This window comes from Strix uralensis, chromosome 11 (assembly GCF_047716275.1).
Source record: "Strix uralensis isolate ZFMK-TIS-50842 chromosome 11, bStrUra1, whole genome shotgun sequence".
In the NCBI taxonomy this organism is placed as follows: Eukaryota; Metazoa; Chordata; class Aves; order Strigiformes; family Strigidae; genus Strix; species Strix uralensis.
Window position 1 is genome coordinate 5,454,743 of NC_133982.1, and position 27,219 is coordinate 5,481,961.

The following is a 27,219-nucleotide window of genomic DNA, read 5'->3' on the forward strand; positions in this document are numbered from 1 at the left end:
AGATTTCAAATAGTCAAAATGTGAGGTGCTAAAGTTACATAGAACAGAGATGGTAAAGCTGACATTAAATCATTTCAGCTGTTAAAGCTCTGTATTATTTCTGATTCTGCTCTACTTATTAACTAATAATAATACTTTAACAGGAGAAATGTATGGAAGAGAGTGCTTTGGTCCAGGACATTGGATTTCACCCAATAACTCTTGCACCAAATTAATAAATTATGATTTAACTAGGATCATATTTTTCTAGGAGATAATCAGGTTTGATTTAAAAACTTCAAATGATTGAGAGTCGACTATATCCTAAGTATATTATGCTCATCATTAATTACTCTTGGCATTAAAAAAAAATCATTTTATTCTTACCTGAACTCATCCAGTTTCAGCTTCCAAATATTAGCTGTTACTGTGCATTATCAGAAATCTTCTTCCCGTTCATGTACTTCCACGCTGCGATCCCATCATATTTTTTCTTTCCCCAGCATAAACGAAATTGTACTTCTGTAGTGTCTCATGGTGAGGCAAGTTTCTCTATCTTCTGTTTTACAAATCTTCTGGTTTACAAATCTTCCAGTTTGTTCTGTGTAGTAAAGGGAAGTGACAGTGGAGGACAGCGGTTTTGGCCTTGCTTCTGTCTTGGAATGTTGTATGCAGAAACCAAAAGCTGTTCCTAACTGATGCTCACTTTATTTTACTCTGTCTTACTTTGTATTGCCCACTGACCTGTATAAATAAATCAGAGATTTTTTTTCCCCTGATTTGGTTTTATTTCAGAAGAATACAGTTTATATTATGTGACTACTTTAATGAGTTAAACAAAACCCAGCAAAGTAACAGCACAGGTCAGTTGGCCTTTTCACCTATTTCTTTGTTGACTGTGTTAGGTATGGTGAGGCATATGCATAAATGACTTTTTTTTAGCTGTATGTATTTTTCTGTACCAAATGACAGATAATGAGATGAAAACATTGTTTTGAACTTTGTTTAGTCTGCTAATTTTTGCATTTGCCAAACATACTTGTATCATTGGGTAAGTGGTGCTTCTGAAGGTGCCACAGATGCCGAACCCTGATAAAATCCACCCTATCTTGTTAATGAACGCACAAACAGTTGTTCCCCATCTGCTGCCTCTGTCTGAAAGGTTAGGAAGCCCTTCCTTCTTGATCACAAAGGACATAATTATTGTCTGTAGAGGAGTCAAGTACAAAGACGGTTCATCCAGTCTGACCACTGCTACACTGCAGGCCACCAAAGATTAACAGCTGCTTCTCCTTTGATTAGGTTAGGTAATAACAGTTACTTTAGTTAATAATTGGATGGAATCCCAGGCCATGTAATTCAGGTTTAGGCTGTCATTTTTTGCTGGCATGTAGCTGAGCTGTATTATTGGAACAGAGCCTGTAATCCTATTAGTCAGTTGTCACTCAAGCCATAGGAGAGGAGAGAAGGGGAATTCAGATCCATTAAGGTGTTGTAACAGGTAGGTAAATAAGTCAGCCATGCTAGCTCAGTGTGCAGGGAGCTTTTTCGATTGTCTGTCATAATTTTTTTTTTTTTTTAAAAATGAATAATTTTAAGGTTCTTAAAATGTTTAGTTCATAATTAATCCATAAAATGATTACATGATTTGTTTAATTTATAGTTATTTCTGTTTACTTTGCCACACATGCATTAGTGTACGCACACTCTCTACTAAAGTTCCTTGATTCATGCACTGTTCTGCTGAAATTAGTTGCTGTGTGCTCTAAATGACAAATTTATAATGTCCAAAGATTAAGAATACATAATATCACATCAGCTGTGTTGGCTTTCCTCCTGTACAAATAAGGCCGCTGTATATCACAATGATACAGGCTTGAGAGGGATAAAGAAAACATGAGGTGGTTTTTTCTTGTGTTGGTTTGCATTGCTACATCTGCTGTTCTGTGGACTATGTCTCTGGTTTTGTTTTTGTAATGGTTAAGACATATCTAGGTGGCATCCCCAAGGTTTTTTGTGCCTCATCCTCTCTCTGTTCAGGAATGTACAGATGACAGTGATAATCATTTTTGCCTACATGTTCATTTGTCCTTGCTCTCCTGCATGACCAAGTAACTTCAGAGCTTTGAAATTCTTCTCTACTTAGAAATCAAATTGTTTAAAAGTGTTAATTTGAAGTAGTTGTGAATTTATAAAAATACATATAAGCAAGTCAAATTTTCACACACTGTTTGAAATGTTTGTTATGCTCTTTCCAAATAGGGATTTAACATTTACTCCCTACAGGATCTGTCATTTCTCATACTCACATGGTGCCTGATCTACTGAGTGCCTTGGGTGCTACCAGAGTAAAAGCATAGTTACCTGAATGGGTCTTTCATTCTGACACAGATTCAAATGGGATCAATTTAAATAAGAATATTATGTGAGTCAGGGTTTTGAATAACTTACATGCCTCAGTCTACTTCTTTTGAATTTCTATTACGTTTTAATATGTATAAGCTAATGTAAAGCTTTAGCACTACAGAACATTAAGTGAGTTTGGATCATATTTTGAAGTATATAGGTTAATTTTGGAAAGAAAGACAAATTGGATAAGATAGCCTACTCCCATATGCTTATATTTTAAGAAAGGTTTCTTCAGATGAATATTTAAATACTTCAACATTTGAAAATCACCTCAAATGGGAATTAATTCAGGCATATTTTAAAATAATTTGGTATTGTTTGGCTGCTGTACTTCAGAGATAGTATGACAATATTTTTCAACATTGGGGAGATTTAATGCTGTTCGTTCTTTATACACAGCTCATCTTCCTACCTGAGGTCTCCTATTGTGGATAGCTGAGGAAATTGCCTGTGCATGATTCCTTTTTTCGCTGTTTCCTCCGGTACCAGAGTCACACAGTATTCACTCTGAAAATGTCAGTAATGCAATATTCAAGTGACTCTTCTGCTCCTTTGTGGATAGGGCATGTTTTCCTCTCAGTTCCCATGACCCCTACTGACCCAAAGCCAAGCTCAAGGAGCTGTGCCTGAACCTGGGATTCCTGGTAGCAGGATGCTTGTGTGGTGGCCAAGGTCCTTCACAAGCACTGTATACCAGCAGTTACTTTGGCAATCAGCATTGCCTTTCAATAAATGGGTTAAAACCTCTTGGAGTTCTTCATCTTAAAAGAATTATTGGAGATAAATATATTCAGTATCATGCCAAAAGTAGTGTATTCCGAATCCCTAAGTGGCAGCTTTATAGACCTTTGTAAGCACCATGAACAAATACTGTGCTTGTGTATCTTTTCCAACTTTGCTGCTGGTTTGTTTCTTCCTTTTATTTAAGGCTTTTCCTCTCTCTCTTCCATGCACATAGTTAGGGATTTTTTCCCCCCATGGCTAAGCATCAAAATGCTCGTTAATTTTTATGAGTGATCTAGAGAGGAGAATATAATAGGACATAAAGCTAAATCATATAAAACTGTGAGAAATTACAAACTCGCTTCTGCTTGATAGAAAACTGTAGTAGTAAAGGAAGTTCTTTAAAATGTAACTTTGTATTTTGCAAAGTATACTTGTATTTTAGCAAAATATTAGACAAAAGTGAAACAGGCACTCTGAAAAAAGTCTGTCTGTAAAAGAAGTGATGCTGAAAAGAAGCGATGCTCCAGATTGAAGGAGAGCACATAGGAAATCAAACAGCTTCAAAAGATTAACATTCTTTATAAATACATACATGAAGATCTCCTCTCAGAATAGGGAAACATTATAGCTTCTTTCAGCGTGGCTCTGGTGACTGATTTGAGGCAGGGAAAAAAAGAGTTCCTTTCTGGACACTTCATGACTAGGTATTTATGGAGAAAAGAGGAGTTCTGGAAAAAAGATCAGAGATAAGAAAAGTTTACATGAAAAAAATAAAAAGCTGGGTTTAGCATTAATGAATATAAAGAGTTGAGTAACAAGCCAAGTAGGAAAATGGAACAGTATACGATTTCAAGAATGGAGTAATTACTAAGGGGAGAAACAAAACGAGTGCAATAAAATGGGATATAACTCAAGAGTAATGGGATGAAATAGAGAAAGGGCATATTTGGTCTAAATGACAGGAAAGACTTCTTCGCCACAAGAGCTAATAGGTTGTGGCATAATCTCCCATGAGAAATAGGGAAAGTGAGAAGTGGGAAGTGCTTGGCACATTTAAAACTGGAGTAGCACTAACAAATATGCTGTAACAAATAAATCACCAGTGTCACATAAATGTCTTTCTCATTTGTGTGCTGTGATGCCAGCATGCCAATCATGCAGAAATCCTTGTGCACATTTGTCTATACTTATTATGTGTGTATGTTGATTACCAAGGAGAATGCACACTTGAAATAACAAAATCTCTCTTTACTTGTGAAGTTTGAAGCTGAAGTGAAAATTGATATGTTAGAAAGGCCCCAGGCTTTGTCTGGCGGGTGCTGAACCACTCTGCAGCACTGGTGGGGCCGGGGAGGAAGAGGAGAAAGTTTGAGATCTTGTGGCCATAAGCCAAGGTGCTCAAGTAATAGTATCTGATTTGTGGCAGGACTGTTTCTTTGCTGTTTGGCTGTCTTTTTCCTTAGGTTGCTGGAAAGCGTTGCAGGGGAGGCAGTGCTTACTGCAGATTTATCCCAGTCACACTGGGCTGGATGCGCAGTTACTGTATTGTGCTGTATCAGAGGTCCCCAGGAGGTGTGCTTTTTTTTGGTGGTTGTTGTTAGAAGGGAGGAAGAGGAAGTAAAGGAGGAATATATGAGTGAAACTCAGAAATAATTCCTCAGTTAAGGCACACTTACTGGGCTAACTGGACTAAAATTGACTGCTTAGAAATTATATTTATCAATTAGCCTGTAGGAAATCAGTGGTTGATTATCTTAACTGCTTGGTGAGTTGGCATACAAATTTCCATTCATTTGAGGCTAGTTATTCCTTTGAAGGTAAAACTTTTGGCTGTCTAAAAAGCTACATGCAGTTCATATTAATTGTGGAAAATGTTTTCTTTTTGAATAACTGATTTCTCTGAACAGTTTTTCTGGAGCTTGGAACTTAAATAGAATATAGATATTTGCTTGAAAGAAACTTAATAGAGAAAAAGTTGCATGATTTTAAAAAAAATTAAGATACATACTTTTGTGTTTACATATTAATGTCTTATTCTCCCAGGGAAAAATGTTTCCCTTCTAAATCATATTATATCTTGCTCAATTATATTCTAATTGTTCAAAGAAAGATTTTATTGCCAGAGTCACTAGGAGTTTTTTCTGTTACGGTCTGTTACAGTATAATACATTCTTTACAAACTAATAATGATTGTATATATAGAGCACTTCCCATTTTTTCCCACATGCCAAGTGATTGCAACACTGGGGGAAAAAAAAGATTATTAACTAGAATATCCTCATCATTGACAAAATCAAGATGGTTAAATACAAACTACCAATACAGTTACACAAAATTAGCAACTTAAAAGTAGAGAAGGAAAAAATCTTACTTGCTTTATTTTAAACAGTATGAGATAAAACCAATTTTGCAGGAAAGGAGAAAGATGTACGTTCTAAAATACTGGACCTGCTCCAGCAGAAACTCAGTCATTTGCAAACTGTAAGAATAATTGTAGGATGGTATTTAAGTGTAAAATTCTGCTAAGTGGAAGTTCAAAGAGGACACCTAGAATAAAGAAAAGCTGATCTAGAAAGCTAGGAACGCATACAAGACTAGTTTAAATTGAATCTTTCCATTTATAACCAACAACATAGCATAACTAATGCAAAACAAATTGGATGTGAAGGTTGTACCTCAAAGCTAAAAATATTCATTCATTCTGCTACATTCTGAATAAGCTGCAAGCAGTGGATTAGACAAAGGACCTGGGGAGCAGTAATAAGTTGGAGTTGCCAAAGAGATTAACTACACCAATCATCTAGGTGACACTTTCAAACTTTACCTCTGTAGTCTCACATAATTGAAGCACTACCAAAAATCACATCCAGGTTTTTAACCTGATGCTTAAACTCCAAGCAATTAACTTGAGAAGACAGAACAGCTAACCAACTTGTATCCTCAACAGCATCTGTCAGGCAACATTTCTGTCTTCCCAAGATTAAGGATAAAACGAGACATCTGACTGGTGACACTGTCAGGCTTTCTTCTAGAGCAACAACTTAATCTACGAGGTCCACTTCTGTGAAATACATAACCAGGTATCATCAACATAATGATGGTACTCATGTTTTAAAGTCATCTGCCTAAGCGATTTTATGCATACGGTGAACAAATTGGAACAAGCTTAGAGGTTGTCTCCTTTTGGAAAACTTTGTAAAAAAGAGGAAGTACCCATATAGGTTGACTGTATTCTTTAAATCATATGCAAAGCAATAAAGTGTAGCTACAAAGATAACAGCAACAGATAACGATTACCTTTATTAAAATCCCTCTAATAATATGTCGTTACAGAAAATATGCTATTCAACTGTATTACCTGTATAGTATTTGATAAGTATATATGATCTTTGAGAAAAATAGCACCTGAGAATTTCAACACCTGCTCTAAAGAATACTCTTCCCTGTTCACTGGCAGTGAAACACTTTTTTTCAAAGGTATTCAACGTGATAAATACACATATTAAGAATATTCTACATTGATGAAACTCAGGACAATTGTCTATCAGGCATATTTTTTATGTGGGAATTTCTTCAATTTCTGTTGGTTCTCTTCTGTGTTTGTGTTTATCTAGAACACAGCAGATCAAATAGCATTTCGGGCTGCAGGAGGACTGACTGCCCTTGAAAATGTTCTTCAAGCGGTGACTTCTCCCACCAATCTGAATGCAGTTTCACGGATTCCTTCTAAGTAAGTACGATCTGTCCTTCATTTGCCACTTAGGATCACTAGAATATTTATTTCACACCTGCTGCTTCACTGCTGCTTTTCTTATAGTCCAGTGTTGAACTTCAGAGAAAAAAATCATGCTGTACTCTATGCTGCCATGGAAGGTGAAAGACATTTCTACTCAACCTCTGGTTTTCCAACTTGGTGGTTTTATTTCTAGCTATGATACATTTGAGCAGTGGCATCCCTAATTGTACAAAATGAGAAAAGAGAAAACTGTGTTAAACCAAAGAGGAGGTACTTATCTTTTTAAAGTTAGTCTGTAAAGCTCTCTAGTGGGAAGTGGGGGAATTTTTTAAAGGGTTGTAATTCACTAGAGTCTGACTGCTTTTAAAATGAAACAGTTGTGTGATACTCCTAGCTGAAAGGGCTTCTACAAACAGGTAAATCAAAATTCTTGTGGATTAGAGGAATTCATCTTTATAGCACATAAGAATAGAAGAGTTTAAATGTCTAATCCCTAACAAAAAGGTGGTGACTAAACAGAATACCTGCAAAAACTTGATAACTCAAAAGCATGCTTTTTTCCCTGATCTCTAACAGTAATTTTTATCCATTCAAAGGCACATATGTCCTTTCAGAGCAGAGCTAGGCATGGTTTTAGTACAAGAGGGACCAAGCCCAGGATATCCTGGTGTGTACCGTTGTCATCATTTGTTCATAGATATATTTTACCATTATAATAATTGGAATTTAAGCACTACATTATGAGGGTTTGGATTAAAACTGTCCATTAATGTGTTATGGGTCAGGTGTGAAGTACTAGGAAAGAACACCAAGGAAGAAACATGCTTCTAATATCTTTGTTCTTCAAAGAGAATAAGATTCCTGCCTTCCTGCTAAGTCATGCAGAATGCACTTGCAAGTCCAGCCGGATCCACTGATGAGCAATCCTGAATTAGTCCGGTGGTGCTGAGCTGCTCAGCACCAACCTTTGAACTCATTAATTTGCAGAAGCTCTAATTTTGAGTTACCCTCATCAATGTGGGATAAACTTTGCAAGGGAAAGGGCTGCACTGTGCAGCCACATAAAGCTTAGCTTAAATTTATCTTTAAATTCTTAGAATGTGCATCTCCTATACATCTTTGATTTTTGTTCTTTCATTTTAGAAGTAGTCTCACTTTAGCAACCTTTGTTGAGAAAGTTTGAGAATATTTTGTTTACGTTACTGAAAACATTTTCTTTGAAGTTTGTTAGACAGTATGAGGATGTATTAGTTCTCAAAGGAACTTGTGTGCCAGTAAATAAAGCCCCATGTCAGCTACATTTGTATAACAGAAAAAACATCCAAGAAGATTTATCAGAGGTTCTCCTCTCCGTGGCAGTTAACTGTCTATCTCATACCTATTTCAGACAAATATCTGGTTTCTCAGATTACTGAGCCTATTCATGACTAAATTATAAAAAGAATTTTTAAACCTTTCAAAAATACTTTAAATGTTGTTTTATTAACACAAGTTTTCAACTATCTGTATTTCCAAAAGAAACATCAAGACAGAAAAGAGATTAATATAAACTGTTCTGACAGCTTTGTATGTTAAAAAAAATCTACTGAAGGCACTTAGCTCCACTACTGAAATACAGCATTTCATTCAACTTTACAGCAAATTGCAGTCTCCAGTTTATAGGCATCTGAAGGTACTGTAGTTTGGAAGTTATACATTAGGTCGCACATCATTTAACATAGGATCTTGTTTTCTAAGGCTAATTGCTCTTGCAGTTTTTTTTCTGCAAGAGTCTAACTTCTTGAGTCTAACTTACAGGGTCTAGAGTCTGCTAGAAATGATGCAGAGCCTCCTCTATTGTTATTTCTGTGATCATCTTTCTGAAAGAGAGGAACATATTTTGTGCAGAATCTGCAATTAACTGTGGAGAGCAAGCAATAGTTCCAGAGGGTGGGACTTCCTGTGAACAGTTTGAAGCAGGAGTAAATGGGGCTGGTTTAGAGAAACCATGTTAATGCGTATTAGTATGGTCTCACTGAAGGTATTTAAGAAATTCTTCAAACATGTTGCTTTAAAAACAATGTTTGAGAGAGTTTCAAAACCAAAGGATAATCATAGAGTATATCTAGTTTTCTAAGTGAGGAAGAAAATTTGTGTCACGTTTCTCCTCATTTAATTTTTGAAATCGGTTTGAAATTATTTTTCTTTCTTTTGTGCAAATATAATTTAAATCCTGAATTCTTAAACTTTGCATCTAGTGAAGCAGCTGGATTTTTCTGTTCAAAGACAAAGCAAAGCCCTGTGGAAAGAAGTTGAATTAAGATCTTTCATTAATTGCCCTCCAGTCTTCCCCTAGGCAATTATGCTTTGCTAAAGGACACTACTGTACTCAAGATTGTTTGTATGCTCTTGCAATGTTTAACCATTTGTACTCATCTTAAATTGGGAATTCGTCTGTTGTTTTGTGATGAGGATAAGCTATTTACAAGTAGGTGAGGAGATTACATGGGCTGTTATCTACATCTCTCTTTCTCCAAAATCCTGGCAGTATGGTGCAGCTCAGAACTTTAATCCCATGTCTACAAGACAAAGCTTTATTATCCGAAGATTTAACAACATGCCTGTTGTTTTGTACTACTGTCCAGATTGGTAGTTAGACCAGTAGGATGGCAAATGCTTGAAAAAGATGTGACATTTATGAGACAGATGATACATTTGGTGTTGGGGCAGTTTTTCTCCCCTTCAGATAAATCACTGCAAAAGGAAAAGAGAAAAATAGTGGATCATAGTATCGGTGTTAACATACAAGTTGGTGTCCAGTCGTGTTATTTCTTAAAGTAGCATTTTGTAATTTTCCTGAATTGGTTCAGTTCTCCAGAAAATAAGACATAGTCAGCAGAATTTCAAGAGGTTTCAGAGTTTTACAGTATTTTTCTTACACTTCTACTGAAAAGCAAATGGGAGCTGCGCAGCAAAACAATTTAATGACTTAAGATCAAGACCAGAAGATGGGTTTCATCCCCTGTGTTGCCTTGTGTATTTGCTGTGTGCAACTCGTTTAGCCCCTTTGTGCCATGACATGTTACTGGCCTTGGAAATTGTAACAAATCCGCTAACAAATGAGGTGTGTAGCCTTTGTTTAAGTAACATTTGTGAAACACTTTGAGTTCCTTGGGTGACCAGCATTTTAAATAAAGCTTCGCAGTAGTTATGTAAGGAACAAAGGAGGACTTTTGTTACAAGTTAAGACGTGATTAAAGTCAGTTTTATTATAATGTATCTTCTCTATTCATACAATTGCTTGCATTGTTTATTTAAAGCAAATGTTATCAGGGTAAAAAAGCTCAAACCGTAATTATATACATAAAAAGCAGAAAATAGTGCCCACATAATATTATGGATGGCATTGATACATACTACTTTTTTCAGTAAGAACTATTTTGAGCTGAGAACTGGTTTTATAGCTTGCTTTTTGTAATTTTTACTTGATTTTATGAGCATACATTTCTTAAGCTGCGCTGTTACTGTTCATGCAGTTCTACAGGATTGTTCACAATTTTTTTTTTTTTTTACATAAAGTACAAAACAAGGTTTCTTATTTTCTTGTAAGGTTATTCCCTCTAGAGAAACATTCATTGAAAACTAGCAGTTGGTACAAGGACATAAAGATAGTCTAAAGAGAATGACCACTGTGTGAGTTCAACATCTGAAACCTGTAGCATCTGTCTCTTTCCAGGATGTATTCTTGCTGTCTCAGGGCTGGATTTCAAGCTCTCAGAGCTCAAGAATAAAGCAATGTTGCCCTCCCGTGCAATATAGAAGAGGTTTTATTGTTGAAAGGAGCTCTGTGAAATGTTACAAAACTTCTGGATTGAGAGCCAGATCTTGCAGTGAAACAGTTGATAAGCCAGGGACTGGAGAATTTCTGTAGAAGACTTTCAAATTCTATCACACCTGTAAATGTTGGGTTAAAAAGAATTGTTTTATTGTCACTTGTCATGCAATAGTTTATTCATAAATACAGTAACATTTCAGAATGAAATGCTGATCTGTTTTTGGAAGTGTCTTGAAGGAGAATTCATGCTGAGTTTCGTCTTCTCTCTATTGAGACTAGACTTCAGCTGGAGCCCAGATTTTGTCGGATATCCTTAAATAATGTAAACCAGACAAAATAGTTATTGATTGTGAATCTTTGAGGGTTTCTGATTGTGTAATAGCTCCCATGACTGAAGTATAAGGGCCTGTATATAGTATTCAAGAGTTAAAATTGGTATTTTTAACTTAAAAACGGTGTTTGTTGTTGTTGTTTCAGTCCATATTCTTACCTCTGTGGTTCTTTTAACCGTTCCACTCTACAGCCATTCTGTGCACCGTTTTTCTGTAATAGCTCACCTCCCACTTTTTCTCAACTCAGCTTTTAAATACCAATACTGATCACTCTCTTTCTCCATCAGAGTGCTGCCTAATATTCAAACTGGTTAAAAATGAGCAGTTCACCACTGAATTAACACATCCTAATTTTGGTAATATTTAGGGTTTTATTATTTCACTGCCAAATTGAGCTTTTTGGGTTGTTATTTTCATTGATAATCAAAGTAGATTAATTTATAATCTTCAGAAGTTGAAAGTAATGTGAAAACGCTTTACACTTGAAACAGGTTAATTGAATGTTGATGATGCCCTGATTGTTATAAAGCAAAAGCTGTGAGTTCTCGCCTACATATCCTGGTGCACTATGGTGGGTCAGTTTTGTGTGGTTGGATACTGTTGCTGCCTCAGTATTTTGAATGAGCGTTACAGTTTGTCAACTTGTTTATATCGGGCAAATTGAGGAGAGTGAAGATGTGCTAGCATGAAAGAAAATCACATACATGCATATAAACTGTTGAGATCTAGCTTGAAAATGTTGATTAAAATGAATCCTCTTCCTGTTTCTTGGTACTCATGTAAAATAAATATAACATACAGATGCATATTTTTGTCTAGTTTAAAGCAGATTTCTTTTTTGGATCAAAATTTGTGTACCATAATGAGTGTTTTTATAATTGGATTTACGCTAGAGGAAAGCCTTACATCAGAGGGCAGACTTACTGTGTGGTTTGAGTATACATGCAGTCTAACATAGCTTTAAAGCTGATTTGTGGGTGTGATACAAAGTTCAGAGCAACATCAGTAATCAATAAACAGCTGCTTTACATGAGGCCTCGTACTACTATTTCAACTGATTGTGATATCTCTTGAGATAAAAGTTTGGGAATTAAGAGCAAGTTAGAGCTTCCAAAAGGAAAAAAAAAATGATAAGAAATGTATTGAGTTTTTCATCCCATAGAGTTTCACTGGTGGTTAAATAAAGTTCTGGCTTGACATTCACAGCACTGCGCTTGTCTCGGAGGCCTTGTGCAGAAATGGTGACAGTTGACAGCTGTTGTTCCCTTAATAAGATTAAAGTAAAGAAATTAGTTGTGCTGTCTTTAATCTGCCATTTAACACTGCAAACCACCTGGGGACGGCTTCTGTGCTGACACTTCCAATTTTGAATTAAAAAAAAATTGTGGAACTGAATCATAGTTCAGAGCATGCCGTGATTAGAATGTATTTAGACACACTGTAGTTAGAAAGCTTATGTTATCAATTAAAAGAACCCTCTTTATTGTTGTGAAAAATTAATTTGACATCCATTTGCTTATGCCACCTTTTCAAAAGCATTATTGGAGTCTCTGAAAATGCAAGTACTTTTTCTGACATGAGATTCAGTTGGGAAATACAAAAGCATGATGCATTGTTACAGTGGAATTTGTTCTATATATAAAGTGGGAAGGTTTTGTATTTTCAAATGTAAAATAAATTATTCTCTTGGGAATTAGGAAGCCTATGTATCAAGAAACATTATTGCAGTGAATTAACTAAAGCACCTCAGAAACTCTGAAATGCTATCAAAATTATAAGTTAACCTACCAACTCCCTATTTGACACTTTGGGTAAATTATAATGTTTATATTTAAATGGAATTAATCTTTATTTTAGAATAGCTGACAAAATGACAGATGCTGATTTAAAGCATCTTCTTTTCAACTGAAAATAGAAAGTACCAATATAGTTTCATATCTCTCTCTCCTTGTAAACACACCTACACAAGCAAATAAACTTTCATGAAAAGTAAAAGTATGTGCCTAATGAAAATTTTTTTCAGCATTGCTGAGGAAAATGAAATAAATACCTTTATATAGTCAGGACAGGAAAAGAGAATCCTGTTGCAAGGCAAGTTTTAAAAAATGCACATGAAGCATGCTACTTGAATCTTGTATAGGTGTTATCCTTGTAGGGTAAAAATGAGGTGAAATAGGTGAAAATTAACCTGCTTTTGATCAATAAATAATGATTTAATATTATTTTCTTACCATGTGAGCTGCAGGTTGAAACTGTTTTAATTAGGCAGTAAAATTGATTACCAGTACACTAAAATTAATATAACTTGTAATATGGAGGTACTCAGAATATTAGCAAAGGAAAGGTACAAATGTTCTTTATGTTTTTACAGATCAAACCAAGCAAGGTAATGCATGCTTCTTTTTTAAATTGAAAATTATTGCTCCGGCTGAAGAAAAAGACAATCCAGAAATACAAATGAAAAATATTTTACTCTAAATTTTCTGCCCACTGAGCATTTCCAGCTTTTCTTGGCATGAGAAATACAATATATGTATATAAGATGCTTCTGTTTCAGCTTTGGGGAGCCATGCTAAGTAAACAGATGCCACAGCAATGAACACAGCAATCAGTAAAGCAGCCTTCCATTATGTAAATAACTTTGTTGTTTCAAAAAATATTTTAGAAGAAAAAAAATGTAAAACTCAACTCTCTGTCTATAACTATGTTGAATTAGTCTGCAGCTTCTTATGTTAAAAACCAGCTTTGATGATTTCTGTATGATAGTTTTTTGTTGCAGACCCACTTTTCTATGACCTTTTGACAGTGCTCACAATTTATTTTCTTCTGTGGAGCCTATTTGAACTTAGTCACATTTTTCACATGTTAAAAGAACCCAACAAAGTAAAGATATTTTCCTTTTATTTACTTTAAACAAACAGCTTGAATTTCTAGCCATCTTTATTATTGTATATATTTATGATGCATTTGTGTTGTGTGTCTGTGTGTCATATTTCTATAGTAACCGTGATAACTTTTGTAGTAATCAAAGTTCAAGAAATAAATTTTGTGTTTATTCTGAAATAGTATTATCCATGGTCAGATTTATCTTCTCTGTGAGTATATTCTATAGGACTGGTCCCAGCTTCCCTACAAATCCTGTTTTGAGAAGAACTTTAATTGGAGCAGATAGAAATTACTGCGCATGATGCAAAGAATAATTGGGCATGTTTTGTACATCTGGAGCTTTCTGTGACTCATGCTCATGATTTTCTGTTCTTACCATGGCAAACCTGTTACCTCTTCCTACCAGCCATAGGTATAGGTCAGTTGAGGGTGTGGTAGTTACACACTAACACTTAAAGGCTCTGTACAGTAGTGGTTCACAATATGTCAGTAGAAGGTTTTGGACAGGAATTTCACCTGCTCAGTGTTGCTTGCTCAGTACAAATTACTTGTTCCTCTCCATTCCTTGCATTAGTTCACAGGAGCTACACAATAGCCTCTCCCTAAAGCTGGTGCTGGTATACTGTGAATTACTTTATACAAGGTATTTTTTCTTTGAGGTTGTGCTAGGAAAGGGACCTTATATCCAAATTATGAAATCAACTGATATTCTGTGTAAGTTTTGTTATGAGTTTTGAATACAGAAGAGTCCAGTAGTCATACAGTACATGACTTGTCATAAGTATGGCTTTACTGGTTTGAAGTTATCAATTATTGAATTGATTTCATGTAAATTTTTAGTTCTGTTCAGAATCCCAAGTTTAAGAAAACAAATGTGAATTGCTGAAAGGTTGTTTTGTGATGTGCTTCCATTAATTGCTTTTAATTTACTGAAGAAAAAAGTAAAATTCTTATTTTTCTTTTTCTTTCCTTCTGATTTTTTAGGTCACTCTGCAATACAGTAAATGCTTACAGCCTCACCTGTAGTAATTGCACAGAAAACTGCACCTATGTTCTTTTTAGTAATAAGATCACTTTTCTAATGGACCTGTTGATACACCAGTTTACGGTATGTAAAATAGCTATTTTAATTTAGAAATTTTTGTATGCTTCACAAACAGAGCGTATAGACTGTAAGAACACCAGGAGATATATGAGAATAAAGGCTCAAAAGAATAAGATTCTTTTGTTGTATGTATTTGGTAACTGTATCTACTATACTTCTATACAAGCAGATATACTTGCTTCTGCTAATATATTTCTGCAAAAGCATACGTACCGGGAGCTCTAGTGAGTGGGCAGTGTTCTATCTGTAACATTTGCTGAGGTTTTCTTCTTCAATTCACCCTATAGTAATATTTAAAGTATAGGATATTAAGAGTTGTCCATGTGTGTTTGATTCTTACGTGTTTTAGTATTGGGAATGTAAATCAGGTTAATACATGTCTGTAGTTTGATTTGCTGAAACGCTTAAATAGCAGGATTCTAACTGTGAAAGTTTTAATTTTCCAATGTTTCGTTTAATTTGAAATGTCATTAAATATTTTATTTGAAAACTCATTTTTAATTCATAGTGACCTGCTCATCATAAGATATTTAGTCTTGGTTTTCTACTTATAAATTGTGTGCATGTATTTTCATGAGCCAAGCAGTTTGTTAATTGAAAAGTTATGTACATAGTTTAAATAATTTAAATGACGCTGTTAGAATCAACAAGCCATAGGACTGTTGACGAACACTTTAAAAAGATAGTCCGAAGGTCCTTGACACAAACAAAACCCGAATACAACCTGTGCATTCTCCTCTAAGTAGCTGCCAGCTCATTGTTCTTCACCAAATCTTTCCAAGAGGATTCCAGGTATTAGATTTCAAATATACTTAGTGAAAGGTGCATGTATTGTGCTGGGCCAGTCACAACACTGCTGGCTCTCTGCAGAGCGAGCCAGAGCACCGGCTCCGCGGGTAATTACACAAGAGATGAAATCCTTCAGCACTTTACAAGTGACAAGATTCATTCTGATGCCAAACTCCTTCCCTTTTCTCAGTGTAGCGCTGTGCAAACGACCTCCACTTTTCCTGAAGAAATACAGAGGGTATTTCTTAGGAAATGTTGGCCACCTAGAGATCAGAGATACTACATAAGAAAAATTTACTACCCTTAGAGCTGTTTTCAGTCTGTTGCCAAATACTACCCTTGAATTGCAGAAAAACTGTAATTAAAGCTTAATGTTTCCCTGATCCACAGTGGACTTTTCTTTCCTATGCATAAAGTCTCTTATGTTCTCTTCAGGCAAAATTGGCCCCTAAACTAGGATATCTTCATAGTTCCATGAAGTACATATTTAAGCACAAAAATATAAATACAGTGCTGCTTTTCTAACCCTGATTTTTCTCTCTTGAAAATATAATAAATCAGATCAAGTTCGAATTTTTCTTTTTTATGAAAAAGAAATGGACAAATGGAGAGCACTTTTTTTTTAATTGGATCGAGATCTGAATTTTAAAAAAACACCCATCCAAAGAATTTAACTGCCTCCAGTATTGCTAGTTTGGTGAGCTGTACGATGCTGCCCTTGCCTGTGTTGTGTGTATTTGCACTTACTGTTGGAAAATAAACCCCAAGTAATACCAGGAGTAATAAATGAGAACGTATATTTGCAAGCTTTTAAGAAATTGTTACACAACTATGCCCATATTTGCTGAATACAGAAACAGAAAGAATCCAGTTTTGAGAAACCTTTAAATATATTCTTGAATACAGGCAGTATGAACCTTATTTCCAACCAGTTTGATGTGGTTTTAGTTCTGCTTTTATTTATCAGTCAAATGCAGTGTCAGCTTCACTTTTGCTAAAACTGAGCTATACCTTTTAAAGAATAAAATTTAAAACAATCACTTCTCATTGACGACAAAAGGTTCATTTTTCTTTGCACGGGTGTAATATTTTTTTCCTCAAAACATTACTTGAAGAATTATTAAAAAAACATTTTTTTTTCCTCCAATGAAAGCTTGGGTACCAAAGGGAAATGATAGAAAAACAAATGGACTGTATTTCTTACTTTTTTGTGACATCCAGCTTGTACAAGTTAATTGTTAAGTGTCCTGTTTAGACCCTCCTTTATCTCATACCTAAACAGACTGGTAGGAAACCTTCTGTAGACTTTACTTACCATTTTACCTTTCTTAGCCTACTTAGCTCAGGTAATGCCTAAGTCAGTGTCTGTTGAGGTAAGTAGTCATGTTTCCTGATTTCATTAGTAGTGGATCAGACCTTCCCACCTGCATTCATAGAAGTCTTGTGCTCAAGTCATAACTTTTCTTATCTACAGACTGCAATCACCGCTCTTCTTTGTCTACTGTACCTAGAAGATAGTTGCAAAATAATGACAGCTTTTCTAATTGTATATTTTGAAAGGTTTCACACTGAGAGAAGCAAATAATTACATGGAAGCTGTAAGCATGTAAGAATAGTGTTTTATTTGGGGGATGGATGGGGGGTGTGGTTCTAGTCAAGTGACAGCTGTCATGTACTTTTCCATGAAGATACCTGAAAAAGCTATATATGTAAGCCATACCTATATGTGCCTCCATTTGTAAATATTTTTTTGTGTGTTTAGTAAACAGATTGGGGTTTGGGGTTTTTTTGGGTTGGATATCTGTGAAATCTTAAGATTTCACAATAAGAAAAGCATGACAGTTTGTTTTCTAACTATATGTTCTCAGATAGATCAAAGGGAAATTTCAAAAAGCTTTTGAGAATAACAAGCTCAACTAGACCATCTTGTACAGTAAAAATTCTTAGATTTTGTTCATTCATTCAGTTCTTTTCCATCATAGCAGCATACCTGCTGTTACCAGTTAAAGCATAATGCAGATCAATACTTGTTATGAATTAGAAATGAAGACATTTTTGTTGTTATATTTCTTTGTTCACATAAATATGCAAAATTACATGGATTCTTTCTTGCTTCATTTTCGAATTGTATACTACATAGAATTGCAAATGACTGGTTTGAGATAGTCACTGCTACGCACATCATTTATTCATGTGCATTATTGCTAATATCCTGCACATGCAATAAAATTTTTAGACTGTTTTCCTTTCTATTTAAGATTAATTACTAAAGGCTAGAATCAGATTATTTTTATTCCTTTAAGTAGATAATTTTATGTAAACATATAGGCTTGATTTCAGAATTGAAAAACAACAACAAAAAAAGAAGTCTTGTCAGTGTCTCTCCAGCAGTCTGACTTGTCAGAGTTGGTTGCCATTTATAGCTCTGGTTGAAATTTTGAAAATTTCAAACTGGATCACTATGATTTTTTTTTTTTTTTAAGGCAATCTTTAAATGCATAGTATCTGAAAATTCTAAATAAAACATCATTACTGAACATAAAAACATGTGAAATGAATGTTGCGATGTAAATAGAGATCAAACAAATGTAGAAATCAAAAGTGAGTTGCTCATTACCTTTTTCTTCTCTGAAATACAGTGCTTAAATCTGGAGTGTATTGTAGGCAAATGGCATAAAGTACAATCACCTTGATTGGGTTTAAATTAATCTGGTTATCTAGTCACAGTGAAGTAATTTTTCTCCACCATTTCTTCACTGGAATGTGCTGCCATTTAATTTGTGTGCCTCAAAATGACAGAATACATCCTATCCCAGTTGCTAGTTTCTTAACTGTTCCTGGTCAGTTTTTTCATCTTTCATACTGCAACAAGTAAGGCAGCGTCAACAGGTAAGTTTGCACTGTTTATGACAAGAATTGTAAAATCAAAGGTAGATATGTGCTTCTCGGCTGTTCTGGTCCATTTTGAAATTGCATTCTGTCTCCATAGCATTCGCCGTTGTGGCACTGACAGTACTCTTAGCCCCTAAGAATGAGACTGTGTGGGAAGTTTCTACCTTCCAGGTCACTAAGGGATCTAAATAACATGCTGCTCTTCCAGTTTCGGTTCTAGTTGGAGACCTGAGGACAAGCACCTAGAATTATCAAGGTTGGCAAAAAAGTACCTCAGATGTCAGCTCTGTGGATTGCATCATTTCTAATGCAATTCAGTCAGTGTTGGCAATGTAAAAAAAGCACAGAAACTTCATGTCTTTTTCTTTCTTTTTAATAATGTAACTTTTAAAAGACCAAAAATTGGTATTTTTTTTTTATTTGCTTCAGTAGAAAGCCGGTGTGTTAATTCTGTAGTAAATCTTGAAAATAGAGCTAGGATAGAAGAAATAATGACATATTAAAGCACTTAGGGGTAGGGAATTTAAAAAAGTGGAACCTTCATCTGCAACCATCTTAAGCCCATAGACTTCTTGGGCCATTTCCATTTCTTTAGTTCACTAGTTACTACGTAGAAAGCCTGACATCCTATAGATACTATTTTGCAAATATATGTTTTCCAGAGTGTTTTTGAGGCAAGCCCAATGACTTACACATTCAAAAGCACAAAATCACCACTGTTAGTGGGAGAAGAATAGAACATAAGTGATCAAATTAACAGAAATTGGGTGCTTCTTTGAAGACTTTCCGTTTAGGTTTAGCAGCTCTATATTTAAAATTCTTCATGGTTATGAAGTATTATGCTTTTTACGAGACAAATGAAAACATAAATGACTTTTCAGTGACAGAGTTCTACGTTGCTAACTGGAAACTGGGTTTGGGTTTTTTGTTAGCACAGAAAAAAATGTGCTTTGATACGCAGAGGTACATTTGGTGACATGAGTCAGAATGGAGTAACATTTTCAGCTATATTAAATGTGTGCCTAAGTGCTTTACTGGATTGGGGCCATATTGTTCAGCGTCTTGCAGGATTAAGTCCTGGATGCTGGGCAGAGCTGAAGAGCTTATGGCAGCTCTGCACAAGCAAGGGAATCCCTACACAAGGGGAATTCTCTGTTGAATGGCTTAACGGTTATATGGAGATTGTACCAGAACTGAGAATCTGGTCATCAGAATGTTCTGGTTCAAGAACTCTTGATTACGCCCAGCACAGGCAGTCATCATAAGTGCTAAAATAGCGTTGAGATGTTGGATGTGTCAAATACTTGAACAATAGTTACATTTTTCCTGATATTTCCTTTGTGATTCAAAAATGTTTTATATCAGTTACTTGACAAGTCAGTTTAAGTGTGTAATCATACCTGTAGATTTGTGTCAGTTAAACCTATTAAACCTCGGAAATAAAAATGTGGAATGTTTTAACATTTACGCATCCAAAGCCCATGTTCAACAAACAGAGTTTCTCTGAATATCATTAACTCCTTGTGTAATCAACACAAAGAAACCAGAGCTTGAAAGCTTTCATAATTACACTATTAAATCTTAAGAATTTCCTATCCCCTTGCTTGATATAATAATCAACAAGCGAAGTAATACATCACTTTTGCAAGCACCCCAATTAATTTTGAACATAAATCTCAACACATTTTCACACTATCCCATTAATTACTTCTTCGGTAAAAGCGCTGATCTTTTGTCACTCATTTGAGTTTGTATAAATGGAAAATATTAAAGGTAGGAATTAAGTTCAAATTTAAATGGAAAATATTAAAGGAAGGAATTAAGTTCAAATTTACCCTTTTTCTGTAAAACAGTATTTCCTTCTATCTCCTCTTTGACGTACACACTATAAACCCCCCATTTGTTCTCACTTTATATTAATATACACACACACTTTCCCCAAAAATCAAATGTGAAAAATCGACTCTGCAATAAATGATTGTATTAAAAGTGCCAGTTCTATTTATTTTACAAATTAGGAAGAACCACTTTATATTAAAGCATGAACTTGTGTAGCTAAGGGCTATATACTTGGAAAATACAGTTCTCATATGAACGTTCAGCTGGAAGACAAAAATAACCATTATCTGTTTATAGTACTGTTAATTATGGCAAATGGAAGGCTATACTGCAAAATATTATTAAGTCTTTTAAGAAATAAGTTATATATAATTTTTTATCTTAGGTGAAAAAGCAGCGAGTAGCATTTGTTAGCAGTTTCTAAAACTTGGTGTTCCTAGTACAAAGTCACCACATTTAAATTGATTTATACATTGCAAAGCTTAATCCGTCTGTTTCAGTAGGCAATTAGAATCGTTAGGCATGAATTATTTTAGTCAACAGAAGTTACTAGAGCAACATAATATTATTTTTCCTATTGAACTTGAATAAGCAGCTAAAGACTTCTCACTTGCTCACTTGGCTCGTCACCAGAAACAGACTATTACGATGAGTTTTAAGTACCAACACAGGGCTCAGAGCTAATGAATAATAAAGAAATGTGCATGTTGTTCTTTGTCACCAAGTGTTACCAAATCCCTCCTGATACCTATACAGGGAGGAATGATTTTCTGTGACCTCACTTGCATATACCAAGTGTAAATTATTTTAACCTGGAATGAAAACAAAATTTCAGCCAATATTGATCACTAATTACTGTGTTGAAAGCCTCAAGCTGTCTCATAAAAGTGCCTGCACAGAGGTCTGTTGGTACGTGGAGCCCAGCAGCGTTAAGCACGGTGAATGTACCTCTGAGCCCTGTGTCCTGATTGATGCATCTGTGCTGCCAATATTCTGCCTGTAAAACTGCAGCACTTCCACACACACTTCGCTTACTGTTTGATCATAATAGGGCAGAATTTCAACTGGTTTAAATTATCTTGGACTGCAGAAATGAAAAAATAAAATTTTTAAAAATTATACTCTCCGTGAGGATTTCCTTCCACGTCTGTATGCTGTATATAGATTTGTCTTCAGACTTACATGTTTTACATCTCAACTTCACTGCCTTTTTTAGGAGTGGGCTCTAGTTTAATGATTGAGAAAAATGGGATTCTGTTCCTCTGAGGTCTGTTCAGAGAGAACTGCATGTTGTGCTTCTCACATGATTGACATCTGATGGACAAGTGCAGTTGTCATCAGGTGATGTTGCATATTGAGATGTGCAGGCCTTATCCATGGGACATGTTTTTCCCACTGGCCTTAATAGTTAAAATATGGAGGTATCCATAAAAAATGCTCAGATTTTGGCATGCCTGTTTTGAGATTTGTGGGTGGAAAGCATTTCCCATTGCAACTTTTAGAACTATTTTATTCATGTCATCTTTTACGATGTTCCAGTATGTCAGGTTGTGCCCTAGAATTTGTGCAATTTTTCTGTCTTCTCAGATAGTTCCTTAGTTGGTTTTTGGGTGGGTTTGGGGTTTTTTTTGGTGGGGGAGTGTTGAATTATTTTCATCAGATTTAGTCAGGATAGGGTTTTTTTTTTTAATATGTCTCCCTCCTTTCCTGGCAGAAATTTCGACTTAACTGCCTTTCATTTTTTTAAAAAATCTGGACTCTTCATTTTTGTAGACTTTGGAAGATTTAGCAGTTCTCTTTCTTTTTGAAAATAAGATGGACAGGAGAAATGTGAATCAAAGAAAGATTTGGAGCCTTGTCTTAAGGTTCGTATTGCCTTTGGGTTAGCTTTAGTAGTAAACTGCCTGACTGAGAAGTTCTGACACTAGGAAAAGATATTTCTCTCACAGGCTTTTTCAGGTGTGGAGGGGAACCACTGTAATTCATCTGTCTTGATTCAGTGAAGGTTGCCCTCTTTCACTGGCTTAAAACAGCTGTGTACCTCAGCATGTAATATAATTTGTTCTGAATTCAGTTATGCAGAAGCTGAACACCTCCTTTGCAGATTGGAAAAATTTTTTATTTCCCAACGTCCTTTGCAGCTGTTACCAGATGGCACCTCTGGTGACCTTTCCGTGGGTTGTCTAAACCTACTGCTCAGATACTTCAGTATGCTGTTTCCTAGGGGCAAACTAGTACTGGTCCAGATACAGTTTGGTTTTTTCTTAGTTATGGTTTGAGTTTTATCTCAGCCAAGCTCTCTTTGTTTTGGTAAAAAATTCTGTAATTTTTCTAACATTAAAATTTAAAATAAAATACTTTGGCAATATGCTTACTTCAGAATATTTTTGTAATTTTTTGTCTGGATTTTTGCTCCAAAGGAGAAAGTCCATCAGGGATTAGATCTCACTGCAAAGATCATTCCTGTTGCCTGCAAAGTGTATTGTCTTTTTTCTGGTTAGAGCCACAATTGTACCTGTTGTGTCACAAGAACTTTTTCCTTTTAAAATACTCACTTTTGTAGGGGTGTTTGTAAAAGACTCAAACTGTTGAGTAGCCTTCTGATGGTACATTCCAAAGTCAAGTATGGGATTACCATAAAACAGTAAAAAAACAGTATTCCTTCCACAGAAAATAGCTATTTTTCCTCTGTGTTACTGAACGCTTTGTGTATCCTAGACATTTAATTATGTCTTCATGGTAACACAATGTAGTAGTCAAATGAACCATCTCAGTGGTTTGTTTATTTGCAGTCAAGTTTAAAAAAATTTTTTTTTGCTAGTGACTCATCAAAAATCCTGTGTATGCATAAGAACACCACAATTATACTTATGAAGTTTTCCGCTGCTATAAAGCTTCCTTTGGTTCTTATACACTAAATGTTGTTTTGACTTCATTTATTCTGTTTCAGCTTGATTTATCTGCATAAGGGTTTTCTTGTACCTGAAATGCTTTAATGTCCATCAGCACTGCTAGAATATGTTACTTCATTATTAGTTTTGGTGTACTCATATGCAGCTTTCTAAGTGTTTCTCAACAAACTTTGGTTATTTTTACTGAATTCTGGTTGTTTTTTTCTTTTTTTCTCTTTAATTAGGTTAGTGTTCCAGATGACCATAGTGCTACTTCAGGCAGAAGTGCAAATAAGCAGGTATTTGAAGGTTTAACAACAGGACTTCTGAGGATAACTGCTGTGATTTTCAGATGTCTAATCTCCAGCTTCCCAGATGGAAACAACCACTCTACTGCACTGAAAATATTACAGGAAGTGAAAAGTAAATCCTCGCAAGTGGAAGCCTTCAACAGCAGAGTCCAAGACCTAATCAGGTTAAAAAAAAGAACAATGAAACTTCTCTAAACCTTCGTTGCTACAGAGAAAGAAAACTGCAGTGATTTAAGAAAGGAATAAACTGCTTTAACTCTTAACTTAGTAAGAGTAGTTTGTGTGTGTAGTCAAGTAGACTATTGAAATGCTATATTCTCAAACAAAAATGTTCTTCAAAAGACTGCACACACAGAAATACAGAAAACCAAGAGTCTTTTAATTTTGGACTTGGTTTTTTGTGTCCTTTCCATCCATTTCATCTCCTAATTACCTAGGAATCAGCTTCCGTATTTTCATTATTTTCTCTCAATTCTCTATGCCAACTGTGTATGCCTATTGCCTGTGTGGTCCTGCATGTCATACATTCATTCATGTAAGCTTGCCATAAAATATATACTTCCTATTATAAAGATTACACAGTAACTCCTATAATCTGATTTCAACCTTTATAATGTTGCTGTATTTTAATAGACATTTTTTTTCTAAGTATATTTCTTGAGCAAAAATTTCAATCAAAATAACTCGGTGAGTTGTAACAGTCAAGTAACAAGAGAATGCATTATTTAGTTCATTTTTACTTGGAACATTCTAATTATTTGGTAAAAACATTTGAACCTGAATATATTAATATATATAATTAATATATATTTTAATATATATAAAAACCCTAAAATATATCCAACGATATATTAGACTTGCTAAAAGTATATAGTTTCACTAATAAATGATATAAATAGTTGTCAAGACATATCTGACCCTCTGAAAAATGCAATTCTGATTATATGCTACTGAAAATGTGTCACAGCATCTTCAGACTTTTCAAAGTCTGGTTTGATGCTGGTCGATACAAAGAAGACAGCTGGAGGAGGAAAGCAAAACAAATAGTTGTCATAGATACCAGTGACCTCTAAAACTTTATTGTTCTCATGTAACCCACCTTCTCCCCAAACAGGTTTTGAAAGAGTGTGAAATTTCAGGATGTTGTATTCTCCCCATTTATGAATGGGAGGGTGGGAGGTCTGCTTATTGATATTTGTGCTGAACAGACATCTGACACTGACTGGGCCAAGCACAGGCATACCCTTAAGATAAGAAGATACATGAGAATCCAGCTAGGTCCCTCACCTGAGGCACTTTAGGGGATCTGGTTATAAATGGAGAATGAAATGCACGATGACAAGGTAATAGCGCAATTAGGAAAAAAAGAGAGAAGGCATTTTAAACTAGTCAAAAACAGACAAATTCTATTATTAATGAATATCTTTCACCTCCAGGTCATTGTATCATATGTCTTTGGGGCGCTGATTAAATGAGAGTTTTAGGAAGATGGGGGAGGAAAGAGGAAAGTGAATTTTTTTTTTTTTTTCCCTATGTGGGGCTACTAGACCTGATGCATAAACAACAATTATCTACAGCCTGTCTGGGTATCAAAAGGGTAGCCAGATGATTTGAACTGTGCTACCATGGGTAAAAAGACTGGGAGATGGAGGCAATAGATTAGAGAACTTTGACATTCCACTTGTCTATATGCTCAGTTCTTCAAGGAAGGGAGTGCTTCATGCGTCTCCTCGTTGACTCCAGATGCCGCTAAAGAATAGTCGCAGTAGGTGAAAACTCTCATCCATTTCTTCTCTGCCAAAAGGGCAGCTGCTTTGTATCCAGGTGTGGATGTAAAGGAAGGGGGACAATGAACATATTTTGCAGGTGTCAGTCAGACTGCAGATGTTCCTAGGGAAGAAGGAAGACAATATTGACAAGAATGGTTGTGGCTTTTTGTGAGTAATCATCTATCAGTATTAGCTGTATTTTATTTAGTTCTTCCTCTCCCCTCCTATTTCACAGAGAGATTTCTAGCACTCGGCATTTCTCTGTGACTGTGATGTATCTTAACACCCAGCTCTGTTCCTCGCATTATTCTGCTAACATAGGAGAGCTTGCTTATCACCTGTATGATCAGGTGGATTCCTTAGATCAAAATCTACAAGTAACCTAATGCTAAATAGAACAGACAAACTTACCTGAGCTACGAGCGTGCAATTAATAACCTTTGTGCGTCTTTGTTTTTGACTGCTATACTTCAGCAGCTTTAAAAATCTTTCATACTGCAGTTAGACTTCTTGCTTTATATGCAGTGTATTTTTATTCTTACTTTCATTGCTTCCAAAAGCTTTGCGTCAGCAGAGTAACCTTTGGCAGAAAGTCTAGCTTCTAGCCCTGAAGAGAGATTAGTCTTTGAGCAACAACACTGTCTGAAAAGTGGAGAGATTTTTCTTCCCTAATCTTAAAAATACCTGTTTTTTCTAAATCAGACTGTAAGACATGTGAGGGAATAGTTATTTTTACTAAATGCTTGTACAGCTCCTGTGACAAGTGTTATCGAATCAGTATTATTTACTAGGATCAATATTTTTTAAATAATATTCCATACTTAGTCAAGTCAGGGTGGTCTTGACATGGAAGCATACAACCAATGGTGTTCTCATCTCAAGGAGCCTACACTCTAAGAGGCCATCTCTAACAAATGAACTTGACAAGCCCATAGACAGAACAGGAGGTAGGATGGAGTAATATTAATAACAGGATGGTTTAGTGTAGACTATCAGTGTAAAAACAGTGAATCAGTTGTTGAGAAAGAGGAGGTGATTACAGCAGGATATTTGTCTCCACAAAGGAAGTTGATGTCACGTAAGTCAGCAGAATGAACAGTTGAGAGGGAGTACAGTCTGAGAAGCTGAATGTTTGTGGTAGAAGGAGAGTACATGAAGTTAGGTGATACCAGCAAAGTGACATGGAAGAAAATTTATCTCTGTGCACAGTTTAAGTTGAGTTGATATTGATCAAAGTATGAGAGAACCTGGTGTGGACAGAGAGATCTTCATACAAAGACAAAAAGCCAATTTTTTGGCATAGGTTTCCAAGCTATTAGAAATTCAAAGAAGAAACTTCAGCAGTAGTGATCTGACGATCAGCAATGATGATCTGATTTACTCTGATAATAAAAAAGAAAGGCATTGTCAGTTAAAAAAAAAAATAAAATCACTGGCATTGTTTTCTGTGTTGAGTTTTGGTTGAACTCCTGATGAGGCTTTCAGATCCTGATCGATCTATACTGATGGTAGAAAGTTGTTACCTGCATGTTCTACTGGTCTCTTGACTGGTGCATATATTTGAAAAAGGAAAAAAAAAAGACCAACAACTGGGCAGTAGTTGTTATATATATATTGCAATAAAACATTATCTGGGTAGCATCATTGTCGTCTTGAATTAGTGCATTCTAGAAAGTTTATCTCTTCATGCTAAAAAGAAGTTGTGCTGTTGCAGAGCTATCAAGATTACTATAAATCATTT

General features: G+C 35.4%; 1 protein-coding gene across 3 annotated transcripts in view; it reads left to right on the plus strand.

Moving 5' to 3' along the window:
- Positions 1-27,219, plus strand: part of SCAPER (S-phase cyclin A associated protein in the ER) — a 167,909-nt gene that overhangs the window by 104,869 nt on the left and 35,821 nt on the right. For 2 of the 3 annotated variants that reach the window (XM_074880532.1, XM_074880533.1), the window contains exons 24-26: positions 6,729-6,844; positions 14,867-14,990; positions 23,644-23,873. In XM_074880532.1, coding sequence (XP_074736633.1) covers positions 6,729-6,844; positions 14,867-14,990; positions 23,644-23,873 — 470 coding nt within the window. The remainder of the gene's footprint in view (positions 1-6,728; positions 6,845-14,866; positions 14,991-23,643; positions 23,874-27,219) is intronic. The other variant, XM_074880534.1, reaches the window with a different exon arrangement.